At 38.8% G+C, this 24,659-nt stretch overlaps 1 protein-coding gene across 3 annotated transcripts in view; it reads left to right on the top strand.

Moving 5' to 3' along the window:
* Positions 1-24,659, top strand: part of LOC117231538 (protein rhomboid) — a 496,275-nt gene that overhangs the window by 440,034 nt on the left and 31,582 nt on the right. For all 3 annotated transcript variants that reach the window (XM_033490074.1, XM_033490073.1, XM_033490075.1), the window contains one exon: positions 18,744-18,886. In XM_033490074.1, coding sequence (XP_033345965.1) covers positions 18,744-18,886 — 143 coding nt within the window. The remainder of the gene's footprint in view (positions 1-18,743; positions 18,887-24,659) is intronic.

Genomic DNA, 24,659 nt, shown 5'->3' with positions numbered 1-24,659 from the left:
CGAAGCAACGAAAAAACTAAGCGATATCGACTTGACGTCAGTGATTAACGACATGAGCGCGAACCAACCGGAACGAGACTTGGAAAATACCGCAGATGGTTAAAAGTCTTCGGTAGAAACCACAAACCTCGACCAATAACGCAGAAACGACGCATAGCTCTATACCAGAAGTAATCTCCACACAAGATCGCAAGTCACGTTTATCCGACATGGTCGCGCGCCAGATCTTGTACCTACATCATCTATATCCCACTATATCGTACAGGTAAACGCGTAGAGAAGACAAGTGAAACAAACACGCAAGTTGCATACACGCGTTCAAACACCTGTGACCGTATACGCTCGCCACCATAAGTTCACCTGTAAACCGTAGAATGCCGGGCTCGGTGATAACCATAGATAGAGGAAATTGACGATGCAAGAGAAGAAAGGACATCGTCGAGAGAGAGAGAGAGAGAGAGGGGAGGGAGAATGAAACTAACACCATCAGCTCTCCCGCACCATATAAACTTGACCGCATACAAATTTGCACGAGATCGCTTTTAAACTGTTTCAAGCTGCAGGACACGTAACTGCAACCTTTCGCTCGCAAACGTTAACTCTCACCCCGTCTATTTATCTTCCTTGTTTATGTTATTGTATTTAGTCGTAGTTACCGACGGACCATGTTTTTCTGCGGTTAAAGTCAGCGAAGTTGCCCGACCAAAGGGGTGACGACGCGAAGCGTCTTTTAATTCGCGAAAATTTCATCGCTCGTGTACCAATCTCGTTTGCAAGACGTCTGAAAGATGAACGGAAAATTGTTACTCTTTGTCGCGGTATCGGAATAAAATTCAGACGTCGATAGCGAGACGCGAAAGTGCAACGTAACGCGACACAACGAAACGCGAACGAGATTGTACGATCGAAGTGTTGTCATCTTTCGTGCGATACATGTTAACATCCGTACATTCCCTGTTTCTTCGCTTTGCGATTTAATTAATCGGGTTTATCCGTTCTCTTCCTTTTGGATCGTTCCTTCGGGAAACTCGTTGTTCGACGGCGCTATGCTCGGAATGCTTTGCGCGAATTTCAGCTCACTCCGAAAGCTAATGAAAATCAAAATTTCCCTATTTGTATGTAGCATCGTTCGTGAAAAAATACGCCGGCAAAACTAATTTCGACCTGTTTCCGAAGCGTTTCGCTGTTGAGAATTTGGCGAATCTTTTTGTTGTTAGTTAATTCGATGTAGATTCTTTCATCGTCGGTGTTCTTGTTGTATCCGTAGTCCAAGTGTTAGCGAGGCGAAGACTATAAAATTTATACTAAATCGTTGCATATGAAATTCTCTCGTTAAACTGGAAGTTTTATCAACCACGTGTTGATCGTGTTTTTCTGGTTTCCGTTTACAATCGGACGAATATCGGCGCGTAAGGAATCGTAGCTGCATATGTAGAAAGAAATAAAGTCAAATAGGAAGCAACAACGAAGCATCGTTAAAATAACAATGAAACGAAACAATCGGACATCGAATTGGTTCTGTTTCCATTGAATTAGTAGCTCGTGTCAATGCTGCGGTTAGATACGGCAAATCGATTCGTAGTAGTCAGAGTATGGTCAATGGTCAGACATAACAGCTACACGCTGAATGCGAATAGTCGAAATGTTGTAGCAATGGCTGTAACCGATCGAATCAACGTTGATACAAGTTTTGTCAAGTTTGTCAATTAATGTTGGCTAATTTTACGAACGCTTGTTTCCTAGTTACCCCGGTCATTTATACGACCCGAATAATTTCCGATCAATTGCAGAATAGATCGAATAAAGTGGTTAGCTATTTTACTCTGTATATTTGGTTCGTTTAATATTCTAATAAAAATATAATAAACGACGTATTGTTAATAATAAGAACGACGAGACATTTCTATCTTTGCAGAAATTTTATAATTGACAAATAATTACACGAAATGCAATTACAAATCTTCTTTTAATACCATCTTGCGTTGATTCGTACGTTCGAGATAAGATAAATTTGTTAAAACATAGGTACAAAGGTATATGCTTACAATGGAAATTCTAAATTTCATGGCACGATAGAGTTAGTTAAACGCTCTTAAATATTCATGTATTCATAGAAATTTGTAACTCGTCTTCTCCTAAAATTTACCGAAATTCGTCTCTATCGGACGTTGTTCGACCAACACTGCAAGTACAGTGGTTTCTTTGCGCGTATTCTTCCGCTGAATCTTGCTGCGATATTTTATTTTTACCGCAACGTTCGACTCACCATCGCCGTTTCTGTTGCGTCAAACAGCTCCTTCGAATTATTATCACTGTCCAATAATTTAACCGCGATAATCGACACGTAATATCCGAGAGTATTCTCCACGTCCGAATAACAATGAACGTTCCACTGTTCATTGAACCACGTCGTTCTCACGTAGGTTTATTTGCACAGCCAGAGCAAATGAGAGTAAAAATTATTTTTGACCCTCTCAGAAATCCTGTAAACCACAAACGTTTCTCTTTCACGATCGCGTAAAATATCTGAAAGCGTGGAAATTTAGTACGGCCGCAGTTTCCATCCCCTGCCAAGATCTCTACCAAGGAAAAAGAAAAAAAAGAAAAAAAAAAGAAGCATAAAGTACTCGATATAACGTTATGCTCGACAGGATGGCTAATATCCAGCGGGAGTTTGTGGATGGATTATCTTAACTGTTGTAATAATTTCTGTCGACAACCGGGCTTAACTTCGAAACCGTCCATCGTCGTTTATCGCGAGTCGACGAATTTTCAGCTTTCGTTCAGCGATCGAGGCAGTGCCGTTACCTACGGTAAATTGCGATCGTCCTTGACAACACGAAGCTTGGACGCGATTTAAAAATATCTTTGTCGTGGCCTGTCTAACTACTCCAACTGCAGAGCTTACTATCGATGCACAGAGGGATTAAGAATCACGTTCGTAGGATAATCCTCGACAATTATTTTCGATCAAATTTCAGCACATTCGACCGAGCTTTTCGTTCTGATTTTCAATTGTTTGCTCTTTCTACACTTTGTCTGTCTTTCCTTCTCTTTCTTCCTTTTTTCTTTTGCAAAGTTTCCATATTCCCGTGAATCACAATTTATATCTTTACGTGGACAAATTTTCTATACATCGAGCAACTTTTCCTTTGAGATGATTGTGTTAGGAAACTCATTCGATGAATACGTATAAGATAAATTGTACAGGTTCGTTTAATATCGTCTAGCACGTAATTGATAGGATTTTAATATTCCGAGAAGGAAATTTCTTTATTATGCGTAGTTCGCAACGTTGTTTTCACCCGGTGTATGTACATTTTCAGTTTGAAAGGAAAGATCCTTTTTAAGTTGCTTTCAAAATCTTTGCGTGTTCAAAGGGCAAGGGATATTCGCTCTTAGCCACATTTTTCCGTAGTCGGTTCTCGTATGAATCGTTAACGATTAAGCATACAAAGCACGCCCCTTCTAAGAGGAACTTTCTCTTCTTTGAGGTGGAAGAAACGAGCAAGGCGAGCACTTCCGGTAAAACGGTCCTCCTCATCAATATTAAAAGCGTTAAAGGATAAGAATCCATTAACACAGTAGTCCTCGGGTTTTTGTTAAGTCTAAAAACAGAGTCCTATATTTTTAATTCTATGCTTTGTTTCCTTCTACCAGCAAAGTACCTTAATTCTTTTAAATTGAAACGACCATTTCCAATTGACGTATTCACATACCATTGTATTATTTCTTTATTATATTTATTATTATATTACGCTGTTATACCATTATTCATGCTCTGTTACGCTCTTTACTGATACGAATCACTTCTTTTCTATTTGTCCGCCGTTTTAACCGAACAATTCTCCTAAATGACTTATTTTACTTAAACTTGATACACTCGGGTCTAATTAACCAACATGCACACGAATGTTAGAATAAATACGACGGTGTGCCGATATTTTTTATCACGTGCGCCATTATCCTTCGAACTATACGAAATTATAAAACCTGTATACATTAGATTATATATATAAAATTTTAATCCGACGTAAGAAAATAAAATTTGAGATTAACAGCAGAAAATTTCTTTTAATTTAATACAATAATTAAATTTTCTCTACTATAGATACACGCGTACATTTAGAATCCATGGCAAGCGTTGGCGCTTGTCTAGTCAAAAGTCTCCTCGAATTCAGGTGTCGTTTGAAACCGGATGAAACTCTTTCTTTTTCGCCGTTTCTTCTTCCATCAACGCTTTAGCTCGTTTTTTTAAGCTGGCCAGAACTCACGCAAGTTCATCAAAGCCTTTGAATGCTTTAATTTGCATTCCTAACAATATCGCCAGACGCGCTCCCCGATAGCTTTCGGGCTTCCTTTCTGCATTTCGCGGGGTTCGAGGTGAATTTTAAGGGCGGTAGGTTGCCAAGAAGAAAGGAGACGCAACGTACGCGAATGTTTCCACTCTGTGAAAATAAGATACCTTTGGAAGAGACGTTCTTTCACCGTAATTCGAGCAAACCATTTTTCTTAAAGTGGGAATTATTTCAGCAATAAAGCGAATTGTTTTACAAATAACAACACAGTGAAGCGTTTTGTTCTTGTTGTATTAACGTAAACGACGAATGGAAACGTTCGATTATGTGCTTCCATGTAACATTGTATTACGTTATTCTTGAAATTTGTACTGAAATCAGCGGAAATTTTATTTCCAAAGATTTATTCTTGAATGATTGTTTTATCGGCTTGTTGTAGCGTTTAAATTGGCTAAATCACGCGTTTTAGAATCGATCGAGCCTTTCGAAAGCCAACCCGACCAATACCATTTTTTAATGAAATTTCTCAATCTCGTTAGCTGAATCGATGTTCAACGTGCGGATCAAACGTTAATTTTATTTTCCTATTTCATTCGATCATTCAATTTGATTCAGTCTGATAAATATACGTAATTCCATTGGATTTCGACCATTCGATTTAACGTTAATCTTACGACCGACTTATGCAACGAATCCGACCTATTCGCTTCCACAAAATTATTTATCGCGAGGATACAACGCAAGCGCAAATTTCGAAGGGAATTTAAGGAAAAAAAAAATCTTGAAAATTTTGGGGGTTAACAGTAATTACGGAGAAAACAACACGTAAAATTTGATTCAGCTCACCTTGCGTTATAACTTTCGTTGTCGCAAGCACATTACGTATACAGAGTGGTTGGTAACTGGTGGTACAAGCGGAAAGGGGGTGATTCTAGGCGAAAAAATAAGTCGAAAATATAGAATAAAAATTTTTCGTTCGAGGCTTTGTTTTCGAAAAAATCGACTTTGAATTTTCGCTCGGTACGCGTGCACTTTATCGCGTCTCGTTATAACGGATCTCACTGTAGATCGTTGTCTCGATGGAAAAATTAAAAAAAAAATTTTATTGTATATTTTCGACTTCTTTTTTCGCGTAGAATCACCCCCTTTCCGCTTGTACCAACAGTTACCAACCACCCTGTATATTATCCAAAAATTAACGTTCCCCTTTAGTAAAAGCTCTTTTCTAGTTTGTTCCGTTCTTCGACACTGGGAATCCGTATTTTAGTTTTCGACGCGTTTACACCGATCAGAAACTTTTCCACCGGCCTTGTTTAGTTTCCTGAATTTTTAACTAAACGTATGGAAACTTTGAGATACACGCAAAAAGCTTCTGCGGTTGTTCTGTTAATTTTAAAGCGTGGATTAAGCCGGTAAAAATGTCGAAAGTAAAGTTACTTCTTCTTTTTGTTGTACAGTTATTGCACAGTTTCAGCGAGTTTCGCGCGATGCTTACTTTGAAGGCAAATTAAAAACCACTTTATTCGCGTATTTTTAATATTTCCATTATATTTATATTCTTATTACTGTAACTTGAGTTACTGTAATTTTTCATGATTAAATGTTATTATGTTCGATTTATTGGATTGGCAACTAAGTGATTGCGGATTTTATCAATATCACCTAATGACAAAATCCGCAATCACTTAGTTACCAACCCGATATTTTCAATACGAACTGGCCACTTACGTTTGTGCAGTAGATAAACGCATACAAACGCGTACGCTGCGACTTTCTCTCTATCAGCGTGCGTACTGTTCTGCTTTTAGTCGAAAACTGTCGCTACGATATAAAACGCATAGATAAAGCAGGAAATGGGAATCGTGTCTTTGACGTGTTTTTCATTTGATTAACATGGAATCGATACGCCGTGGAGTTCTGTTACCAAACAATAACGTAGGCAGCGAAACCCGCAAGTGTCAATTTCATCGCGTCAATTTCCGAAACGAAATTTTACTTCCTGCCATTACAGCGAAACGAATCAAATATACGAACATAATAATTATAATGCAAATGCAGTAATATGGAAAAATAATAAAAAGGAGTTTTAATATTACAAATTGATCGTAGTTTTCTATTTCGAACGTAGTAAATTTAATGTAATTCCATTACGTACAGTATGTGGATAAACGCCGAGTATATCGAGAAATATTCGGTTTGCCACACGGAGGAGTTGTTAAATATTATAATTCATCGCTTTTATTCGTTTCAAATTTTATAAATTCCACTTCATGCCGGAGAATTTCCAATTTTCCGAATTAACTTCCGAAACGCGGTAGAATCAGAAATATTCGATTTATCGCCGGTTTAATAGAAAAATTGCCAAATTGTTAAACATCATAATTCATCGCGCTTCTCCACGTCGAGTTCTGCAAATTTCATTTCATTTCAAAGGACTTTCAATCTTCGTACGTTCGCTGTACAAAAGCGCGTTGCGTGGAAAAAAAAATATCCTGTTTCACACGCTACTAAAGTAACGGAAAAATGAAATACGATAATTTGTCGCTGTTCTTCCTCTCAAATTTTATAAACCCAATTCCATCCCAGAGAATTTCCAATTTTCATACATTTGCCTTCACGTTGGAAGCACAGTACATCGAGAAAAAGTTTCCTATCTATCACCTCGTTCCGCGATAAAAACAAATTGCCAGATATTAGAAATTTATCGCGTTTCTCCGTGTTAATTCGATCGCAAGAAACGTCCGAAACGATCGCACGTTCTTCGGATAAAATTCTGCGGTAGTCGGAAAATAATCGGTTTAGCAGCAGTTCGACATTTTAATTAGCTCGCGCTCGCAACGAAAGGTCGTTGTGGATTCGACAAAAGCGCGGCTGTTTTCTCAGGTTATTCGCAAGTAGTTCCAGGAGTTCCCGTATTATCGCACTCCATCCGTTTTTCCGAACGACTGGCTTGCAAAAAGCACCTAAGCCGAGAAAGATGGCTCGGAATCCCGGAGCGTGAAAGAGGCTTTTTGCCAGCGACACCGTCGGCGTCGACGACAACGGCGATGACGTTCACGCTCAACGAGATGAATTGGAGCTGGACCAACACGCTCCAATAACCGGCATGTACCGCGCCTGTATCTGAAATTTGCACGCGAGACCGGCCAACCTGTACACGCTTTCGCGCCTTTGATTTTACGTTAATTCCATGTTTCCTCGCCCTAATGATAATCACCAGGCACATTAATGGGATAATCTACGTGTTTGAGCTTTTGTGCGATTCGACTTCGTTCGGAGTAGCGTTGATACGAGTTGTTGGAGAATAGCCATGATTCTCAGTTAACATTTTATACGCGGAATAATTTTACAAAGGCCTTTCCCTTCTTGCGATTTTCCTTCGGTTCAAATTTTACGCTTAATTGGCGTTCGCTAATTCTTTCGCGCTACATGTTTCTTCGTGTAAATTATTTTTTCTCAAGCGAAACTACCATTGAATCGATCAGCGTGTTTTAGCTTAATCCATTTGCACTTTCGATCCGTTCTCGATCGATGCAAGAGCCTAAGAAATTCGTATAGCGCCAACATATTACCATATAGAGTCGAATGTTACACGAATTAACGAGACTAACGCGAAATACATCGTGTCGTTATTAAATTAGACGCTTGACAACCGGCTGGTTTTTCGCTCACGTGCAAAATTATCCTTTCTTCGATCCACCAAACGTGAAAATTCGTAATTCTGACAAAATACAAAATGCCCATAAAATATCATCGTCCGTGACTCGTTTCTCTACGCGAACTTTCTTCGTCGTTTTCGCATATTCCGAATGTCCTTCGCGTATTTTCCGACACGCCGCAATGAAAATGGCTATCGAGCAAGTAGTACGACTCGGTCGTGTGTCCAAGTGGTTCGTTGGGAAGAATTTGGGAAACGGAAAAACACGGAAGAAGGAGGGGGCGTTGGTCGATAAAACGGCTCGTTAAATGTCACGTCACGGCGGAGGACGTTTGTGCCGGTTGAAAACGCGAGTTCTGTATGTTATTTCCACGGTGGAGGTCCGGCCGCATTAATCAGCGGCCGAAGGTAGACGCGTACGCTTGGCACTGACGTGACTGGTCATAAATCGTCGGTTCGAGTGCAAACGCGATTACACGGCGACGATTATCGAGAGATTCCCCTGGAATCGGCCTACTCCTCGGCTGCGTCCGCCGCTACTACGATATCCTGTACATGCATAAATCGTGCGCGCCATCCCGATCTACGCTGACGAAGGAGAAATCCCGGCGAATCCCTGTAAAATATATCGTGGAAATCGACGCGAACGAGAATATTATTCTCACGATGGGATTTTCGCCTGCATTCCTTCCACGTTTGCTTCTGCTCGCTTTAGCCTCGCGTGTGCCGCATTCGTTCTGACCATGCGTGTTTCCTTGCTGCGAGACGACGACGCTACATTTGAAATTCGAAATCGTCGAAACTTTTGTTTTCGTAACGCGGCGCGGTGAAATTCTCGCTTGCCCTCCGAGACTCGTAGCATTTTCTATGGCGCTGTTTTTAGAGCGAATCTTGCTGGCAAATAAAATAGACATACCACAGCCTGGTCTTTCGTACTTAAATATTGTAAGGAATTTTAACTAACGGACAGTGATAGGTCGAGAAGCGTAGGATCGTGTTGACAAATGAAATAGACGTCCTTCGAATAGTTTGTCGTTCTTGGTTAAAATGTTGTAAGGTATTTTCTAACAGACAGTGATGGATCGACAAGATATAGAACCTTACTCGCGAATAAAATAGACATCCCTCAAATAGTCTGTCTTTCTTACTGTTAGTTAGAATGTGTTAAGAAATTGTCTAGCGGGCAGTAGTGGACCGAGAAGCACGGAATCTTGCGCACGAATAAAATAAACGTCCCTCGAATAGTCTATCGTTGGTGGTTAAAGAGCGAGGAATTTTCAAATAGACAGTCGTGCATTCGGAAATATAACAGGAACATTCGGTTCGTTGTTGTTGTACGTGAAACGGAGAAATTGCTGTAGTATGTTTTGTAGAGGATAACAGAGCGGCGATAAAATTATCCTATTAACGTAACGTCGTGTCGTGTGCATATACTCGATCGTAGATCAAGATGGAAATACATTGCGATAATTATAGGAGGTAAATACAAAATAATGAGAGAGCTCGGGACTAGTAAAAATGCAATTTCATTAGGCGAAACAAGATGATATCGACGAGTTAACAATTACGTACGTTAAAGAGCGCAAGCGTGCTATTAAAAGCTACTTACACTCGGTCTATTGATATCTTACGTGTTTTCAAATGGTAAAATGGAATGTGAAATGAACAACGATGCACGTTAGAGTTTTGACGTATTTCGGGCTTTAGAAACAACGTGGCATGTAAACTGTCAATTAAATTCCATTTAATATTGTTATACTTTCATCGTTGATATTCGAAGTCGTACTTCGTACGAAGATCGCCGTAGGGAAAAATGGTCTTCAAATTATAATATAATTGATTTTGCATATAACGCGAACAAACTTCCTATTAGAATAGATGCCACATACAATAGACCGCTAACTAACTTTCATGTCATTTTCATATCAATCCTACATCTAAAATCAGTGTTGCATAAGCTAAGCTCCGGAGCTTATAAAGTTAGTCCAACTTTGAGTTAATTATCATAGCGTGCGAATATTGGCTTATATTGGCTAGAAATGTATTTTAGTTAGTTCGATCGTTCCGCATAAAAATATAGGAAATTCAAGAGCGCAAGAATATTAACAAAAATATGTATATCAAAACTAAAATAATCGTTCTAACGTTCAAGAAGATAAAACAAATCTCTGCTCGATTCGCGCTTCTTCAACTGTACCCAAGAAAACGTCAATCTTGTTTGCATAATCATCCGCGATCTAGCAATTTCTGTATTAATAAAATGTATTAATAAAATTAATAAACTGTATTAATAAAATTCCAAAAATGTCCACATAAAAAACGCACATAATATGCAGCAATATATAAAATATCGAAAGCGTAATACCCATTATGACGTTTGATAAAAATATAAATTTCCATCGACATCCGCGCTCTATCCATCGACGTTGTTGATCGAAAGAACTTACTTACGTACCTAATAAACGATCGTTATTATCCTCGCGTAAAAACAAAGCATTTATGTCTCGTTCTCACTCGAATCTTCCAATAAGTTGGACGAAGTTCTGCGTTAAAGAACGCGCACAAACACAGACTCTGTGCAACAAAGGTGGTAATGCGGAATGGGCTGTTGCTCGTTACAAAGTCGGTTCTCCACGCGATGTCTCTTTTCTGTTGCTCTAGTATTCATTCGGTTGTTCCCTCCTTCTGTGTTTTTTTAAGCCGCGCTTTCAGTCCCCGTCCAGCTCGCGTTGGCCGTTTCGCTGTATCTTTTTTTCTTTTTTTTTTCTTTTTTCATACTCTTTCTCGGCCGATTCAACGACCGACGTTTTCGCATGAATCTCGAAGCAACGTGCTCACCGTCGATGAAATTTTTCCCCTAAAACAGGAATGATAAAGGATAAAATTTCATGTTCGATGGATGGATCGATCGACATCCGGTGATTTTGCGACACACGATGCGCGAGGCAACGATCTTGTTCTCGACGCTTTCGTTGTTTTCAGGGATACGAGAGAATTTTGTTTGTAAAAATTGTATTCTATAGCACGGAGAGTACGTGACGGTAGTAATTTTTTTCCAAGCGATGTACACATTTTTTCAGAGGCTCCTAGGTCACTTCTACTTTTCTTAAATAGTTTCCTATACTTTATCCTTTTATCCTCGGCGTACGATGCTCTCTTCTGTGACGAACGTGTACAATCACTTCGACGTTTCGATACTTGATATTTTTGGGTATTTTGGCAAATCTCGCGCCTCGAGTTTCGTTAGATCCTGATCGTTAAAAAGATTCAATTTATCGACTAATTTCAGTGAGAACATCTCGGTTTGTGTACCACAGTCGTAAACGTCAATCGTCTTGCTAATTAAATGGTTTTACTCGAATGAAATTCTAAAGCTCAGATTCACCTGAATTAAAAACGATAATAATACGAAGTAAGAATAATACACGATACGTATAATTCATCAGTTCGTAAAAAGTCGCAAGAAGCAGCAGCCAACGATACAAAGATCACAGCATCTCGCACGCGGCAATTTCACCACAGGACGTTGTAACGTTTCTTTTTAGCTAGATCCACCGCAACGTAATCAGTTTCACACTTTCGTACAAAAAAAAAAGAAAGAGAAAAAAGAAAAAAAAAGACGACAGAATGAGAGAGGAAGTGGAATTGTAGAAGCTTAATACACGTAGAGATACGAGAGAAAATAGGGGGACGAAGATAGAACTAATTATTAACAGTCCTGCGGGAGTTGGATGAAACAAAATGAGACAGAGCCGAGGTCATCCGTGGCAAAGGAAAGAAAGGAACATAAAAAAGAGCGGCAAGTGCAATAATGACGAAAGCTGGATTAAAAGGGGAGAGAATTAATTAATTACGAAGCTCACGTAGCCGGGTGATGGACCGGTAAAGAAGCAACGGCCTCGAGATTAACGTTGAAACTCGAAAATCAGAAAGAGGAAAGAAGTTTTCAAAGGTAGGCGACCGCTTGTCTCCGCTCTGATATTGCAATTTCACGAGCTGTAGCTCTTTCCAGCTGAAAGGGAAATTTAACTGAACGAGGTCTAAAAAGAATACAAGCTAATTACTGGCATTTCCAACTCAAAGTTTGCCAATGTACCTTTCCCTTTGTAAATAGTCCGCTGTATCATCGTAGTCGTTTCGATTGAAGTTTCGTGAGCGAAATACATTACGAAAGTATTCGAATACTTGCACAAACGTTGTACGAATATGTTGCGCGTGTTATTTTGTAAATTTTATTAGCGTTTTAATGGGAAAACGGACTTGTCGCGTTTGTCTCGTGTGATGTTCGATTTACTCGGTTGCGGTTGTCCAAGATAATTGCGAATTTTATGATTTCATGGTTTTACGAACTCGTTAACACGTCGTTGACGGTATAGTATGAAAAATAAATGTTATCCTAGTTCTCGCATATTTCTGGAAAATATGTCAAATTAAATTGAACGAGGATTTCATTTCCGCCTACTGTACACCGTCTACGCCATCGTTGTTCGCGATCAGAGGAAAACTGAACGATAGAATTTAATTATACATGGCCGCGTCGTTCGATTCTAGAATTTTAGAAAATTCCTAAGAGAAGGTACCAGTGGCTCGCGTTGGAAAAAAGATGAGGCAATTAGAGGAAACACTGCTTAATGGACTTTAATAAGGGGTACTCGTCATACTCTAGTAGACTTTTTCTTTTTCCTTTGTGCCGGTGCTTCAAACCCTCCTTCTTTTTCTCATTTTCCTCATTTTCCTCCCACCAACGTCTCCCGCGAGAGACGAGATAAATTTACGATGTACATGCTTGTCTTACGAATTGCTTAAAACCTTCAGTCTTGCGATTCTCGTTCTTCGTTGAAGATATATTTATAATAATAATAATAATAATAATAACAACAATATATAAGACGTTGTATAATGTATCTTTACAAAGCTTGGAACGCTGTCATGGCATGCTGTGCGTTATAGACCGTCATGGGAAATTACACGCGAGTTTCGTTTCGATATTGTTCCGTAACAGAACCATCAAACTATATATTTTCGTATCTGAAGAGATTAAATTATTTCGTGCCAATTCTTTGAAAGTTATTCGCAAGGGAGTTCTGCTAATCATGATATGTGCGTATGGTGGAAACAAACAATTTTCCGCAATATGCTGCTTCAGCTAAATTTGCACGTATATTATACTTTACATCGTAGCGTTGTTAAACGTTTCGGTAGCGTGGCACGCAGCCAAAATACTCGCGAGATCTATGTGTAACAAACCTAGTACCTATCTGTTACAAAGTTTTGATCGTAAAATTTATTTTACCTGTAAGACAATACGAATGATACACGATTTCGAAAATAAACGTAGCTCGCTGTTCTAATATATTTACATATTCGCGATTCGAACTTTCATCAAGAGGAGGAAATCTTTTAGAAAATTTGTAATTCGTTACGACCCTCTTATCACAGGTATAAAACCGAACAACTTCGTTTTTTATAAATTTCTCAAGGTAAATCCTACCTAACCCCAAGGTAAATTTAAAACAAAAAAAAAAACAGTATTTTTAACAACTATCGCTTCCCTGTACTTTTCGATTTATTGAGCTGATCCATATTACATGCGAGTAATAATCTGCAATTTAACCTTTATAATACGCTCTCGATATCGAAAAGTAACGTTGTTGAGAAAATTTCGCTGTCTGTTTTCCATAAAATGGACACGCTAATATACAGTAATATTTTTGACTTTTCATAGTCAACCGTATAAGTCTCCCTACTACTAGACTCTTTTCTTTATCACCCTATATATTTCAGCGAATACTTGTGCATTACCCTCTAATGCTCTTCAAAGTACGAGGCATCGACGTTAAACAGGTGTATACTCATAGCGTATGCTCACGGGAGTATACTTTTCTAGGAAGCTCGAACGATCGAGGATTCTTTTCTGTTATCCTCGTCGACTTTTCCTCTTACTTCTCTTTCTTTTTTTTTTTTTTTGTTTTCTTTTTTCTCCCTTTTTTTCACAATGTTTTTAGTTCGTGGCTTCTTTCCTTCTTTTGCATATCGAGTTGGCTGCGATCATTTGCATTCCTCTGTGCTTTGGACGACCAGAAACCTTCAACCACTGTCAACAGACTGCAACAACCTCTTCTATCTTTCGCTCGTTTTTTTTTCCCCTCTCTTCCTCATTACATTTCGTTTTCCTTCCACTTTATTGCTTGTTTTTCGCTGCTCTGCTTACGTTCTTCCCTCTTTTATTTCTTTCCCCTTTACGACAGTCCACTGTTCTACGTTGCACTCCCTCGTGTTTCATCGTTGCGTTGCGAATTTTTCTTCCATTCTGTGTACTCTTTTAAGACTATCACGGATGAAATTTCGCTCCGTACGAATTCTCCTTCGATATTGCAGATGTATACATATATATTCGATATACGCTATTCTTTCGTCTCAACGTATCTTGATAAATCACATTCCCCGCTTTTTACGAGGGGAAATTTTGTCAAGATTTATTGTCAAGTAATTTCTTGTTATCAGAATCGTCTTGCTGTTTGATTCTCAGCTTACGCGCGGGTTTTTCCACTCTCCTCGTAATTTGAAAATTGTCGGCTGTCGTAGCATTAAAATAATCGTTTGCCAGTTGCTAATAAATTCTTTCCATCTTCGAATATATCGTATTAAAATATTTCTCGCTAGTCGTAAAGTGACATCAAAGAAAGAAATCGAATCATCCAGTATCGAATAGTAACGAAACGTTTAATTTCGCTCGTGTAACTTGATCGATGTTCAAAGTTCGAAAAGATTGTGAGCGAAGATCACATCTTTCAAAAATGAAACTTTTTATTTGTTTATTGCTATTGTGCTATTCCAATTTTTATTCTGTTCGTTTTCACGTTGTTTTTTTTTTCTTTCTTTCTTTCTTTGTAACGCTCGTTTTTTTTTCACGCTTCTTCATCGCCCATTTTTAAACCTTTAAACGTCTTAAAGAGAGAAGGCTCGGTCGTTGTTCCAGTCTTCAGCGTTCCAAGACTTTTCCACTCGCCCGACCAAGACACGGTTTCCATTCTTAGGTGTGTTCTCGCGAATTTCTCTGTTCCATTAGCACAAAGGAACGCGCCAGACGCGCGTCCTCGAACATTGGAATTAGGGGACTTTGTCTGGTTCAGGGACACGGTTATAATCAAAGAAGCTTAATTGAAAGCGGCCGATTTACAACTGTCGCGAAGATGCAACCGAAAATTGACGCACAATTTGAGATAATAATGAAACGGTGTTAACGAGTTAATACACGCGTATTGCCTCGAGCAGCCAGGTTAATTATTCCATTGATCAATGTTTCCTCGATGATAATAGAGTTATGTAGAATAGATATATAAGTACTCTACGCACGATACGACGCTACGTATAATATCGCGATATCAGATTAAAAATAAAATGTTACGTAACGCCACGTTAGACCTTAATAGGTTAATAAACGAAACTCTCACAGAGCAAATCGATCAACTTTGTATTTCCTATATTTTTCAATTTCATTGCCTAGACACGCGATTAGTGTTTTCGCGACAAATTACTTATTTCCAGTAAGTTTACTTAGCGAGTCGGAATATGTAAATAATCTTGAAGAGCAAGATAAATTTTGAAAAAAAAGAAGAAAAAGAAATATATATACAGGGTGGTTGGTAACTGGTGGTAAACGCGGAAAGGGGGTGATTCTACGCGAAAAAAGAAGTGGGAAATATAGAATAAAAATTTTTCGTTCGAGGCTTTGTTTTCGAGAAAATCGACTTTGAATTTTCGCTCGGTACGCGTGCGGTACGTTATAACGGATCTCACTGTAGATCGTTGTCTCGATGGAAAAATTAAAAAAAAAAAAAAATTTTATTCTATATTTTCGACTTCTTTTTTCGCGTAGAATCACCCCCTTTCCGCTTGTACCGCCAGTTACCAACCACCCTGTATATCATCACTTTTCTCCGTTTCTTCATTCGCAGAGCTGATCATCGAGACCTCTGGTTTAAATAAAGATGTGTCTTTTCGATTATGCGTTTATTTCGTTAAGAATCCTTAGGATGATGTGAAATTACAGAAATTTGAAAAGCAAAATCTCTAGCCGTCGTCTTGCTCTCTTGTTCCACCGTGAAACGATTAAAAAGAAGTTCGTAGAAGTTTCGATCGCATTGAATCTCGCGTAACGTCGAAGCTCAAAAAGTGGAAACTCTCCGAGCTATGAAACGAAACCACGATAATATATAATATGCGAAATTATAGAAATCTGAAAAGCAAAATCTCTAGTTGTCTTGCTCTCTTGTTCCACCGTGAAACGATTAAAAAGAAGTTCGTAGAAGTTTCGATCGCATTGAATCTCGCGTAACGTCGAAGCTCAAAAAGTGGAAACTCTCCGAGCTATGAAACGAAACCACGATAATATATAATATGCGAAATTATAGAAATCTGAAAAGCAAAATCTCTAGTTGTCTTGCTCTCTTGTTCCACCGTGAAACGATTAAAAAGAAGTTCGTAGAAGTTTCGATCGCATTGAATCTCGCGTAACGTCGAAGCTCAAAAAGTGGAAACCCTCCGAGCTATGAAACGAAAATACAATAATTCATTAACGCGAAGGGAAAAGTTTGCCTAGGTTGCACGGCTGCGAGCCCACGCAGGGGCAATTTGTTGAAGACGCGACTCTCATTGTTGTTGAGCCGCCAGGGAAATGTTGTACATAGCCAGGCGCCGTTATATTTCTCTCGTTTACAGAAACAATATGCCTAAACGGCGTCTGCACACCGGCGTCGACGTGATATTACAAACCCTGATTTATATCGTTCATTCACGCTTGCAGCCGCTATGTCGTCGTAACGTTGCACGCACCACCACCAACGTCGTGTCGTATTCTCTCCTCTTTTAGCCGCTTACATTCACTCGGCAAGCCGGCAGTTCGGATCATTATGACGTAATAAACGTCCTTAGCACGCGGCATGTCACTCGTATCTCTCGCCAGTGCACGACCACGCCAACATCTCTTGATTTTAAAGTACTACACGATGACAGAGTGTTTTCAATTTTGTATTTCTATTTTTAACAGTTTCCCCTCTCTTCGTTCGATCGTTTTCTTAGCTACGAGTTTCTACAAGGAGACAAATTAATTCTTTTTTCTTTCGTTAATTTTTCAATTTCGTTGGACGAGTACAGGATTGGCGTTGAATTTAAAAAAGAAAAAAAAAATACTTACTTGCTTTCGCGGGTTTATTCGGTACAAGTAGGTGGCACAAACGACAGGAGACTCAAAGGTAAGCTTGAAAAGTAACTTAAAAAGCCCACGCAACATCGTTAGTTTAAATGAAGAAATTCGAAACCGTCGTAATGGAAGTAAAATAATCTCACGATTGAAATAGAATGTTTTTTTCACGAGCATTGAAATAATACGTGAAAGTCGGGTGACATCATTAAAAGAAAAAAGCATGAACGAACTAACAAAGCAAGATCCGATGTAAATATTTGGAATTCCTTTTGGTCGCCGGAATATTAAAAACCGGTGAATTTTTCGAATAAAAGTTCCAATTTCTCCTTATAGAAACAAGAATCGAATAGAAAGATTTTACTAATCGACCAACGTGCACACAAAAGCTGCATCAGTAGCATGCTAAAAATCGCATGTTGCGTGGTACCGCCCTAGAAAATCCAACGATCGGGCCTTCGATCTAATATAAAACTTTTATTCTAAGTTACGACCTCTGTTAGATAGATTTATTATAAAAGATATTGGATCTATAGCTATCGTTTCCATCCGCTCTTCCTTTTCATATTCAATCTTCTTTCACCCTTGCCACAATATCTCCTGAAAACCGATAACATATCTGACTTTACAGTCGAATAAACTTATATTATAGACAGAAATGGAGATTTTAATTTCGATAAAGCTGGCGAAGCACGCAATAAACACCACTCGAGCAGTAAGGTGCGCGCCTGTTTATTTTGAATTAGACGTAGGGACAAGTCGAGTAGTGACCGATGTATTCAAATATTTCTGCGCAATATCGCCGATATATTATATATACAACGTTATGAACCGGGGCACAATGTGTATAATGCAACGGCAGATCACCAGAGATCTGTATCCGCAATATCCTTTTATGGAAAGATTCCCTTCTCTGTCGAGGACCAGAAATATACTTACGCGTCTTTGGCTTGGAAAACGGACAACGACGTTTTGCCTGAAAGCACGTCCAAGGGATGTCCAGTTTGATAAGCAACGTGTCGATAATGACTGTTATTGAGATATGTATAATTTTGTGTGTTAAACTAGATTGGCCGCGTAGTAGTGACACGCGTATGTGAATATGAGTGTGTGGAAGTACGTGTGTGCACGGCGTCTCGAAAAACAAACGAATGTAACTGTTCCGTTGGCAGTGTGGTATGGAAGATGCTGAGACAAAGAGAGACGCGTGCAAATGTATATCGACGAAGATCCTGGAAATCCTTTATTAAATAAATCTAAAACTATTTTAATATGAATTCTAAGTGTAACCTCGGTGTCCCTTTACTTTTATTTCGGCGATTAAGATCCACGATACGTTAATTACGGAACGTTATATCACGGTACAATATATTTTTCAACTTAATTTTCCTATACGTGGCGATTCTAAATTCGCGGTACAAGCGAAGCGGAAGAGAGATTCTATGGCTGGATATAAAAGGAAAATCGGGAATAATAAAATTTGATTGGCATTTCCGCGCTAGTAAGAGACGAACGAATTTATTACTCGATAAGATAGTTAAATGACAAAACGATGAATTAATCTTTCGTGAATTTATGCTTGCAGCTGGGTTTCTTCACGTATTACACGGTGGCGATGGGAGAGGTGAATCCTTCGGGGCCAGTACCGATCGACAGCGTTTTCATTTACAGACCGGACAAACGTCTCGAGCTCTGGAGATTCGCGTTCTATATGTTCCTTCATGCTGGGTAAGTTAAATCAAAATTTCCAAAAACGAAGTAATTTGTTTTCCCTTTCGTGTAAAAGAGCATCCGTTGGTCGCAAAAATGTTAAGAAATAAAGTGTATTTTTAAGGAAACGACGGTTACGAAACGTCTCATACTTTTGTAATTCTTTGTCATATTCTAGGAAACATATATGTAGTTTATTTGAAAAGGAAACACAGAACTTGGCTTCTTTTCCGACAAGTCGGAACATACCGTTGTTTTTTCCTTTTCCTTCTTTTTTTTTTTTTTTAAGTAAAATTTTTATTTGAAACAAAAATTGGCCTTTACCCGGAACAAACACTTTTTTTTAACGATCTGTTCGACCTACTACTTTGAAAGTCACGCTAGATACAACGACGAAAATTCCACGAATGTCATACTGATATCGTTGATACTACGTTACACTGGGTCTTATCGAATATTTTTTAATAAAAACGAATCGAAATGTCAGCGAAATATGTGTTATCGTTTGTCGATCTTAACTCCTTTGACGTTAATCGGGATCCTTTGTAATATCGATTAAACAGCAGTATGTTAGCGCCGTTGTTTGCCGAACAACGAAATAAAATGATAAAATTATTGTCGTTGTAATATACCGTCGAGTTTCATTAGAGTCGGGCTTCGTCGTGACGATACTATTTTTAATATTAGGTAGATATTCGTTACGTTCGACTGCAGAATGAAATTTCACGACGATTATTGGAAAATGCGGAAATTGAAATTCACGACGCATTTGTCAAAAATGTCCGGGTAAATTTGTGTATCAGGAGGATCGTTTAAATCGCCGGCTATGTTTCTTTGACGTATGAAACCTTTGTGCTGAGTTAACTCGTTATTTATTTGCTAGTTATGTTGCGTTCAAAATGCAGCTTTCAGTATCGCGTTATTTTCATATGATGATAAACTTGTCATATTTTCGTCTTCATTTTTCTGATAAAGTAGAAATGTAAAAATAGTGAAGACAAAAAAGGCAAAATGATATGCTATTTGTTTAAAAATAAAGCATTAGATATAGGATGTACTAATTGCTGTATTAATTCGTTCGTTCGACGTGAAATAAAAACTAATATGAAAATAAAGTAAAATCATCTTGTATTATCGAAGAATAATGAAAGAAGGATAATGAAAGATTATGGTTCTCGATCCTAAACAACTAACGTTTTACTCGCATTTTTTAACGAATTTATTAGATTGTTCCAAAAGTTTCTTTCGTTTCAAAATAAATCCTAACTGCATTTTATTCTATTACTACAAAATAGATCGCGCGTAATTCAATAAAATAATATAAAACGAGGAATGTTACGCATCTAATATTTCCTTGTGAAACGACAGAAACTTTCGAGACAACCTAATATTTACGACCCTCTAGTTCTCATAAACCAAACAATAACTAACAGGGAACGAAATGTTTTTTATCATACTACGTTTTCATTTTACTGCAAAATAGTAAAGCTATCGATTCTAACATCTGCCTAGTGCGCGACTAAAATAAAATTGATTTATTGGAAAACGCTCACACGGTATAAGACTACTTTTGCAAAAGTTTCACATCACTCAACATGACAACGGAATTATACTCTCTTCCTATCGCGTGTAACTAAATAATTTTCTATTCAATTTCCCAAACAAAATCCATACTAACTATTTCTACTCTCTTGTCATAATTTCCATAAACCAAGTAACATCGTGTATCGTCGACCGTTGGCGGAGATCTCAAGGAAGCGTGTCAACGGGAATCGTAAATTCCCGTTACGATATTACAATCGACGCCACGAAACTGATCGATCCTCTATTTCGTTTAAGATAATAGAGGTAGTTGAATTAATTATAACGCTGAGGTAACAGGTTATAACGTACTCTTTGTTCTTTCTTTCTTTTTTTCTTTTTTTTTTTTTATTTGGTAGACTATTTACGATCAATTCTCATTGCGAATTATAAGTAAATTCTTTTGGCATGGTACTGTAACTTGGATTATAATAGTTTATAATATGTTTGATTCTAGTTGAATCTAATGCTTCGATCTAAAGGATATTGTCTTTTTAGTCTGCGTGACCCGTCGTGTCAAGTAGTTGGGTAACTAACTGGGCAAGATGCTTACGCTCCTTTCGTATATATATATATGTTAATTAGATGAGTTATCAAAAGTAGATATAGTTAATGAACATATGTTGACTGAGATAAAGTAGTGAACCCAGTTGAGAGCAGAGATGTTGACTGATCTGTAGAGTCCTACGACTCCAGTAAAGTTCGGTTGTCACACGCTCAAGAAGACCACCCGCTCAGAAACAGTAATAGGATAGGCTAGACATCCTGCACACCACAGTCGTCGAAACAATAACCAAATAGTAACGGAATAGGCGCTTCTGAGATACAGCAGACGACAACCTCTCCAGAGGGACTAAAACCTGGGTATAAAAACCCTCCAAAATAGACGCTCGCCCAGTCTGTTAAAACATTTTGGATCAGTCTCCTGCAACACTTTAATCATTCTGTTGTAACACTTTGATCAACCGTCACTCGGTTGGATTCGCATAATAAATTCTATTATCACGTACAAAGTTCAATTTCTTCACTTTATTCGCGAAACGTTCGGACTGCGACGCGAGGAGATCACCGGCGATCTATCGGTTTCGTGATTTCTTGCGTCTCTGACGTGACACTCACTGTCACAGAGGAAAACTCTTGCCGAGTGTTGATCGCCCCATCACCGGTCGCTTACGGGTGAAAATCCCTGGTACATCTTGACTCGAAGAGTCAATCGAGATGTAGATCGAAATGTTTAGTTTTTCGACAGTTCCCTATGATTATTACGGTCCAACTAATTATATTGACGTAGCGAGTGGCCGCCTGGACCGAGGGATGGATTCCGGGCTACGCAAAGAGTCAGCGGACGAAACGTATCGAACGAGAAAATAACAACGTTTTGTTACGAAACCAATCGTCCAATTAAATCGGCAACAATGCATAATCTGGCGTAATTATAACCGTATTATCATATTCTGCGACAATATTCGGACTACAGATTTGACGCACGCGAAGAAAAAAAGAAAAAAAAGGGAGAGGGTGGACAGTTTGAAATTCAGATGGCGCGCAGAAGGAAAGTGTCACGCGTGACAAATTGGACATTTTGCTGGCCACTTTTCTCGATTGGCCGCCCTTCGCCGTGAATACGCCCGATGCAATTCTCGCGTTAATCCTTGACGCTAATTTCCATCCCCTTCCCAGCGGCGACAGCGAATCACGTTGCAATCTCCTTCGGTCGACGCGAATCGAATTCAACAATCGTCCCACGAGTCAAATGGAATTACGTAAATGTTCCGGCACGCGGCTGCTCCCACCATCGAAAATACGCTTTTCTCCACTTTTTCTCTCGCTATCTTTTCAGCAGAACATCGTTCAACTGTTTACTCGCCCCTATCGTCCTTCTCTACCTCCTTGCTTCCCATCATTTTCACGGTCCAAGCGAACACCTTTTGCGAACGTGTCCGAGCTTCCTGTATGTTGAGTGTATTTACACCGATACAATGAAGAATCGTAATTCGAATAGTAAATTAGAGATGAAAATTAGGCGAAACTAGGGAGGATGGATGTTGCGTTAACAATTGAATACGTGAAAATCACTGGAGAAAATGCCGAGCAAGTACGTTGTTGTTGATTTTAACTGATTTTAACATTCGTGTTTTAACGTTCAAGTTTAATTAATCAGTCAATTTCAATTGAATCGTCGGAGATGCCGAGGATGTAACCATTAGGGCAAGCAATATTTCGAAAATTTTGAAGAGAATGAAAAAATACATTGATGGAAAGTAGAAAGAAAGACAATGTTGGTAACGTGGATCGATCGACAGTGCACTAAATTTTAAAATATGCTTCTCTGTTGAAAAAGAAAAAAAAAAAAAAACAAAAAGTACGAAGTCATGTCCTGTTCTGCTTTTTTCCGCTGTAGCAAAAATTGTACGGTGAAGGGGATTGTATTTTATTAATGGCAGCATAAAGAAGCGTTGAAAGACACGCACATAAGCGTCTCGACGCTTATATAATATTCTAGCTTCACCCTTCTCTGGCCAACCCTTACGAGGCTAAAACAGAAACGTCGATGATCGACAAAATTTATTCGCCTAAATTATAAATTTACAACGCAACTTCGTACGGACACGCGCGCCACGTACTGGACGCTGTAAAATAACAGGGGAAACGCGAAACAGAAACTCATAACGTTTTAGATCGATTAAATCCTAAAAGTGTACACTGTACGACGTCGATTATTTTAAGGATGAAAATTATTTGAATACCCATTGTTACGTACGGTGTTTCGGTATATTGTTTTACGAAGAGAAATTTGATGTGCTTTTCAGATAATTTATAACAAAGGGATGTTAAATCCGTTTTCAATGTACGCAATAATATTCGTTTTATCAGTCATTTCCTTGACAATAATTCATTCGTTTCGAAAGTAGCTTTCAACCGACTCTCTTTGAATGTTTATCAGACGTATCGTGCGCGCTAATCAATACTTTCAGGGAATTAATGATACGAGTTTCGGTTTTTCATAATATTCCTCTTTCGATGTTTTACGCGGATATTGAAAACGTATGTTATAATAACGCTGCTACGCTATTTGTTGCGCGATAAAAGCACGAAATTAGATAAAATATAGAATCGCATAAAGCAAAATCGAATCACCAGTATCGATATAAACCTTTTCAAACAACTTTGTGGTATGATAGGTTCAAAAACTATATATCACGAGTGAAATAATCCTGAAACGTGCAATTGTATAATTCCTCTCTTGCAATTCTCAACACGCAAATGCATCGTGAAATAATTTCGAAACGATCTTTCAGCCAACTCATAGACAAAACGAATCATTTACATGTATTGGTCTAATCTTTTTTATCCTACTGATCTTTCGAAGAATATCAAAGATATATCTCAAGTTACTTTCTCGAAGAAACTCGCAGACTAACGTTTTAATTCTCCCTCGCCTACGAACCTTTAAATACTACCCGTTATTTTATGAAAGGTGTAAACGTCGCCCCCTATGATTCACATATACACTTTGCCGCGTAATAACCATTAAATATGCATAAGTTGAATGCAGGTTCACAGGCACAGTTACGCGAAACGTTCGTCCACCAGTCACTCGTACCATAATACGCAATACTCGTCCGTATGAATTTTTAAACTCATCCGCGTTAGAAATATAACTTCTCAGGTGCCTTCTCGATTCCTGTTCGTCGCGCTCCTTCCAAAACGATAGCATTCTTTTTTCCGTGTTCGCTTTTTCTCCACGACGATAGTTCTTTCTTGGGAGTGTAACGCACGCGAGAAACGTCCGAACGATAGAACGAGAGGAACTGGCGGCGAAGTTTTCAACAGCGAAGCTCTCTAAATTATTCATGGAAACGGCAGATAAGGCGACCATTTTCCCTACGTGCGTATGGAAACAGCGATAAGAGTGACCCGACGTTTTCCCATAGAACCCGCGTGCTTTCCTCGCTCCCTTTTCTTCCTTTCTCTTTGTTACTTCTCTCAGCCGCCATCGGTCTTCTCAAAAACCACCTCTCTCGTTGCCGAGAATATTGCGATATCCTAGTTATTAATGCGCGAAAATATATCTCTCCACCCCGATGAACCTCCTTCACGATCCATCTTCGTACCTGAACCCGACAACTTTCAGCGGATCATCGCGAATATGGATTGTTCGCGAGATACGATGAGTTCGTGTTGCCAGTCTGACTGCTTGTGGTGTGCG

This window comes from Bombus vosnesenskii, unplaced genomic scaffold (genome assembly GCF_011952255.1).
Source record: "Bombus vosnesenskii isolate JDL3184/JDL3185 unplaced genomic scaffold, Bvos_JDL3184-5_v1.1 scf7180000013272, whole genome shotgun sequence".
Taxonomy (NCBI): Eukaryota; Metazoa; Arthropoda; class Insecta; order Hymenoptera; family Apidae; genus Bombus; species Bombus vosnesenskii.
Note: the sequence above shows the minus strand (reverse complement) of the source record. Positions and strands in the feature narration are given on the sequence as shown.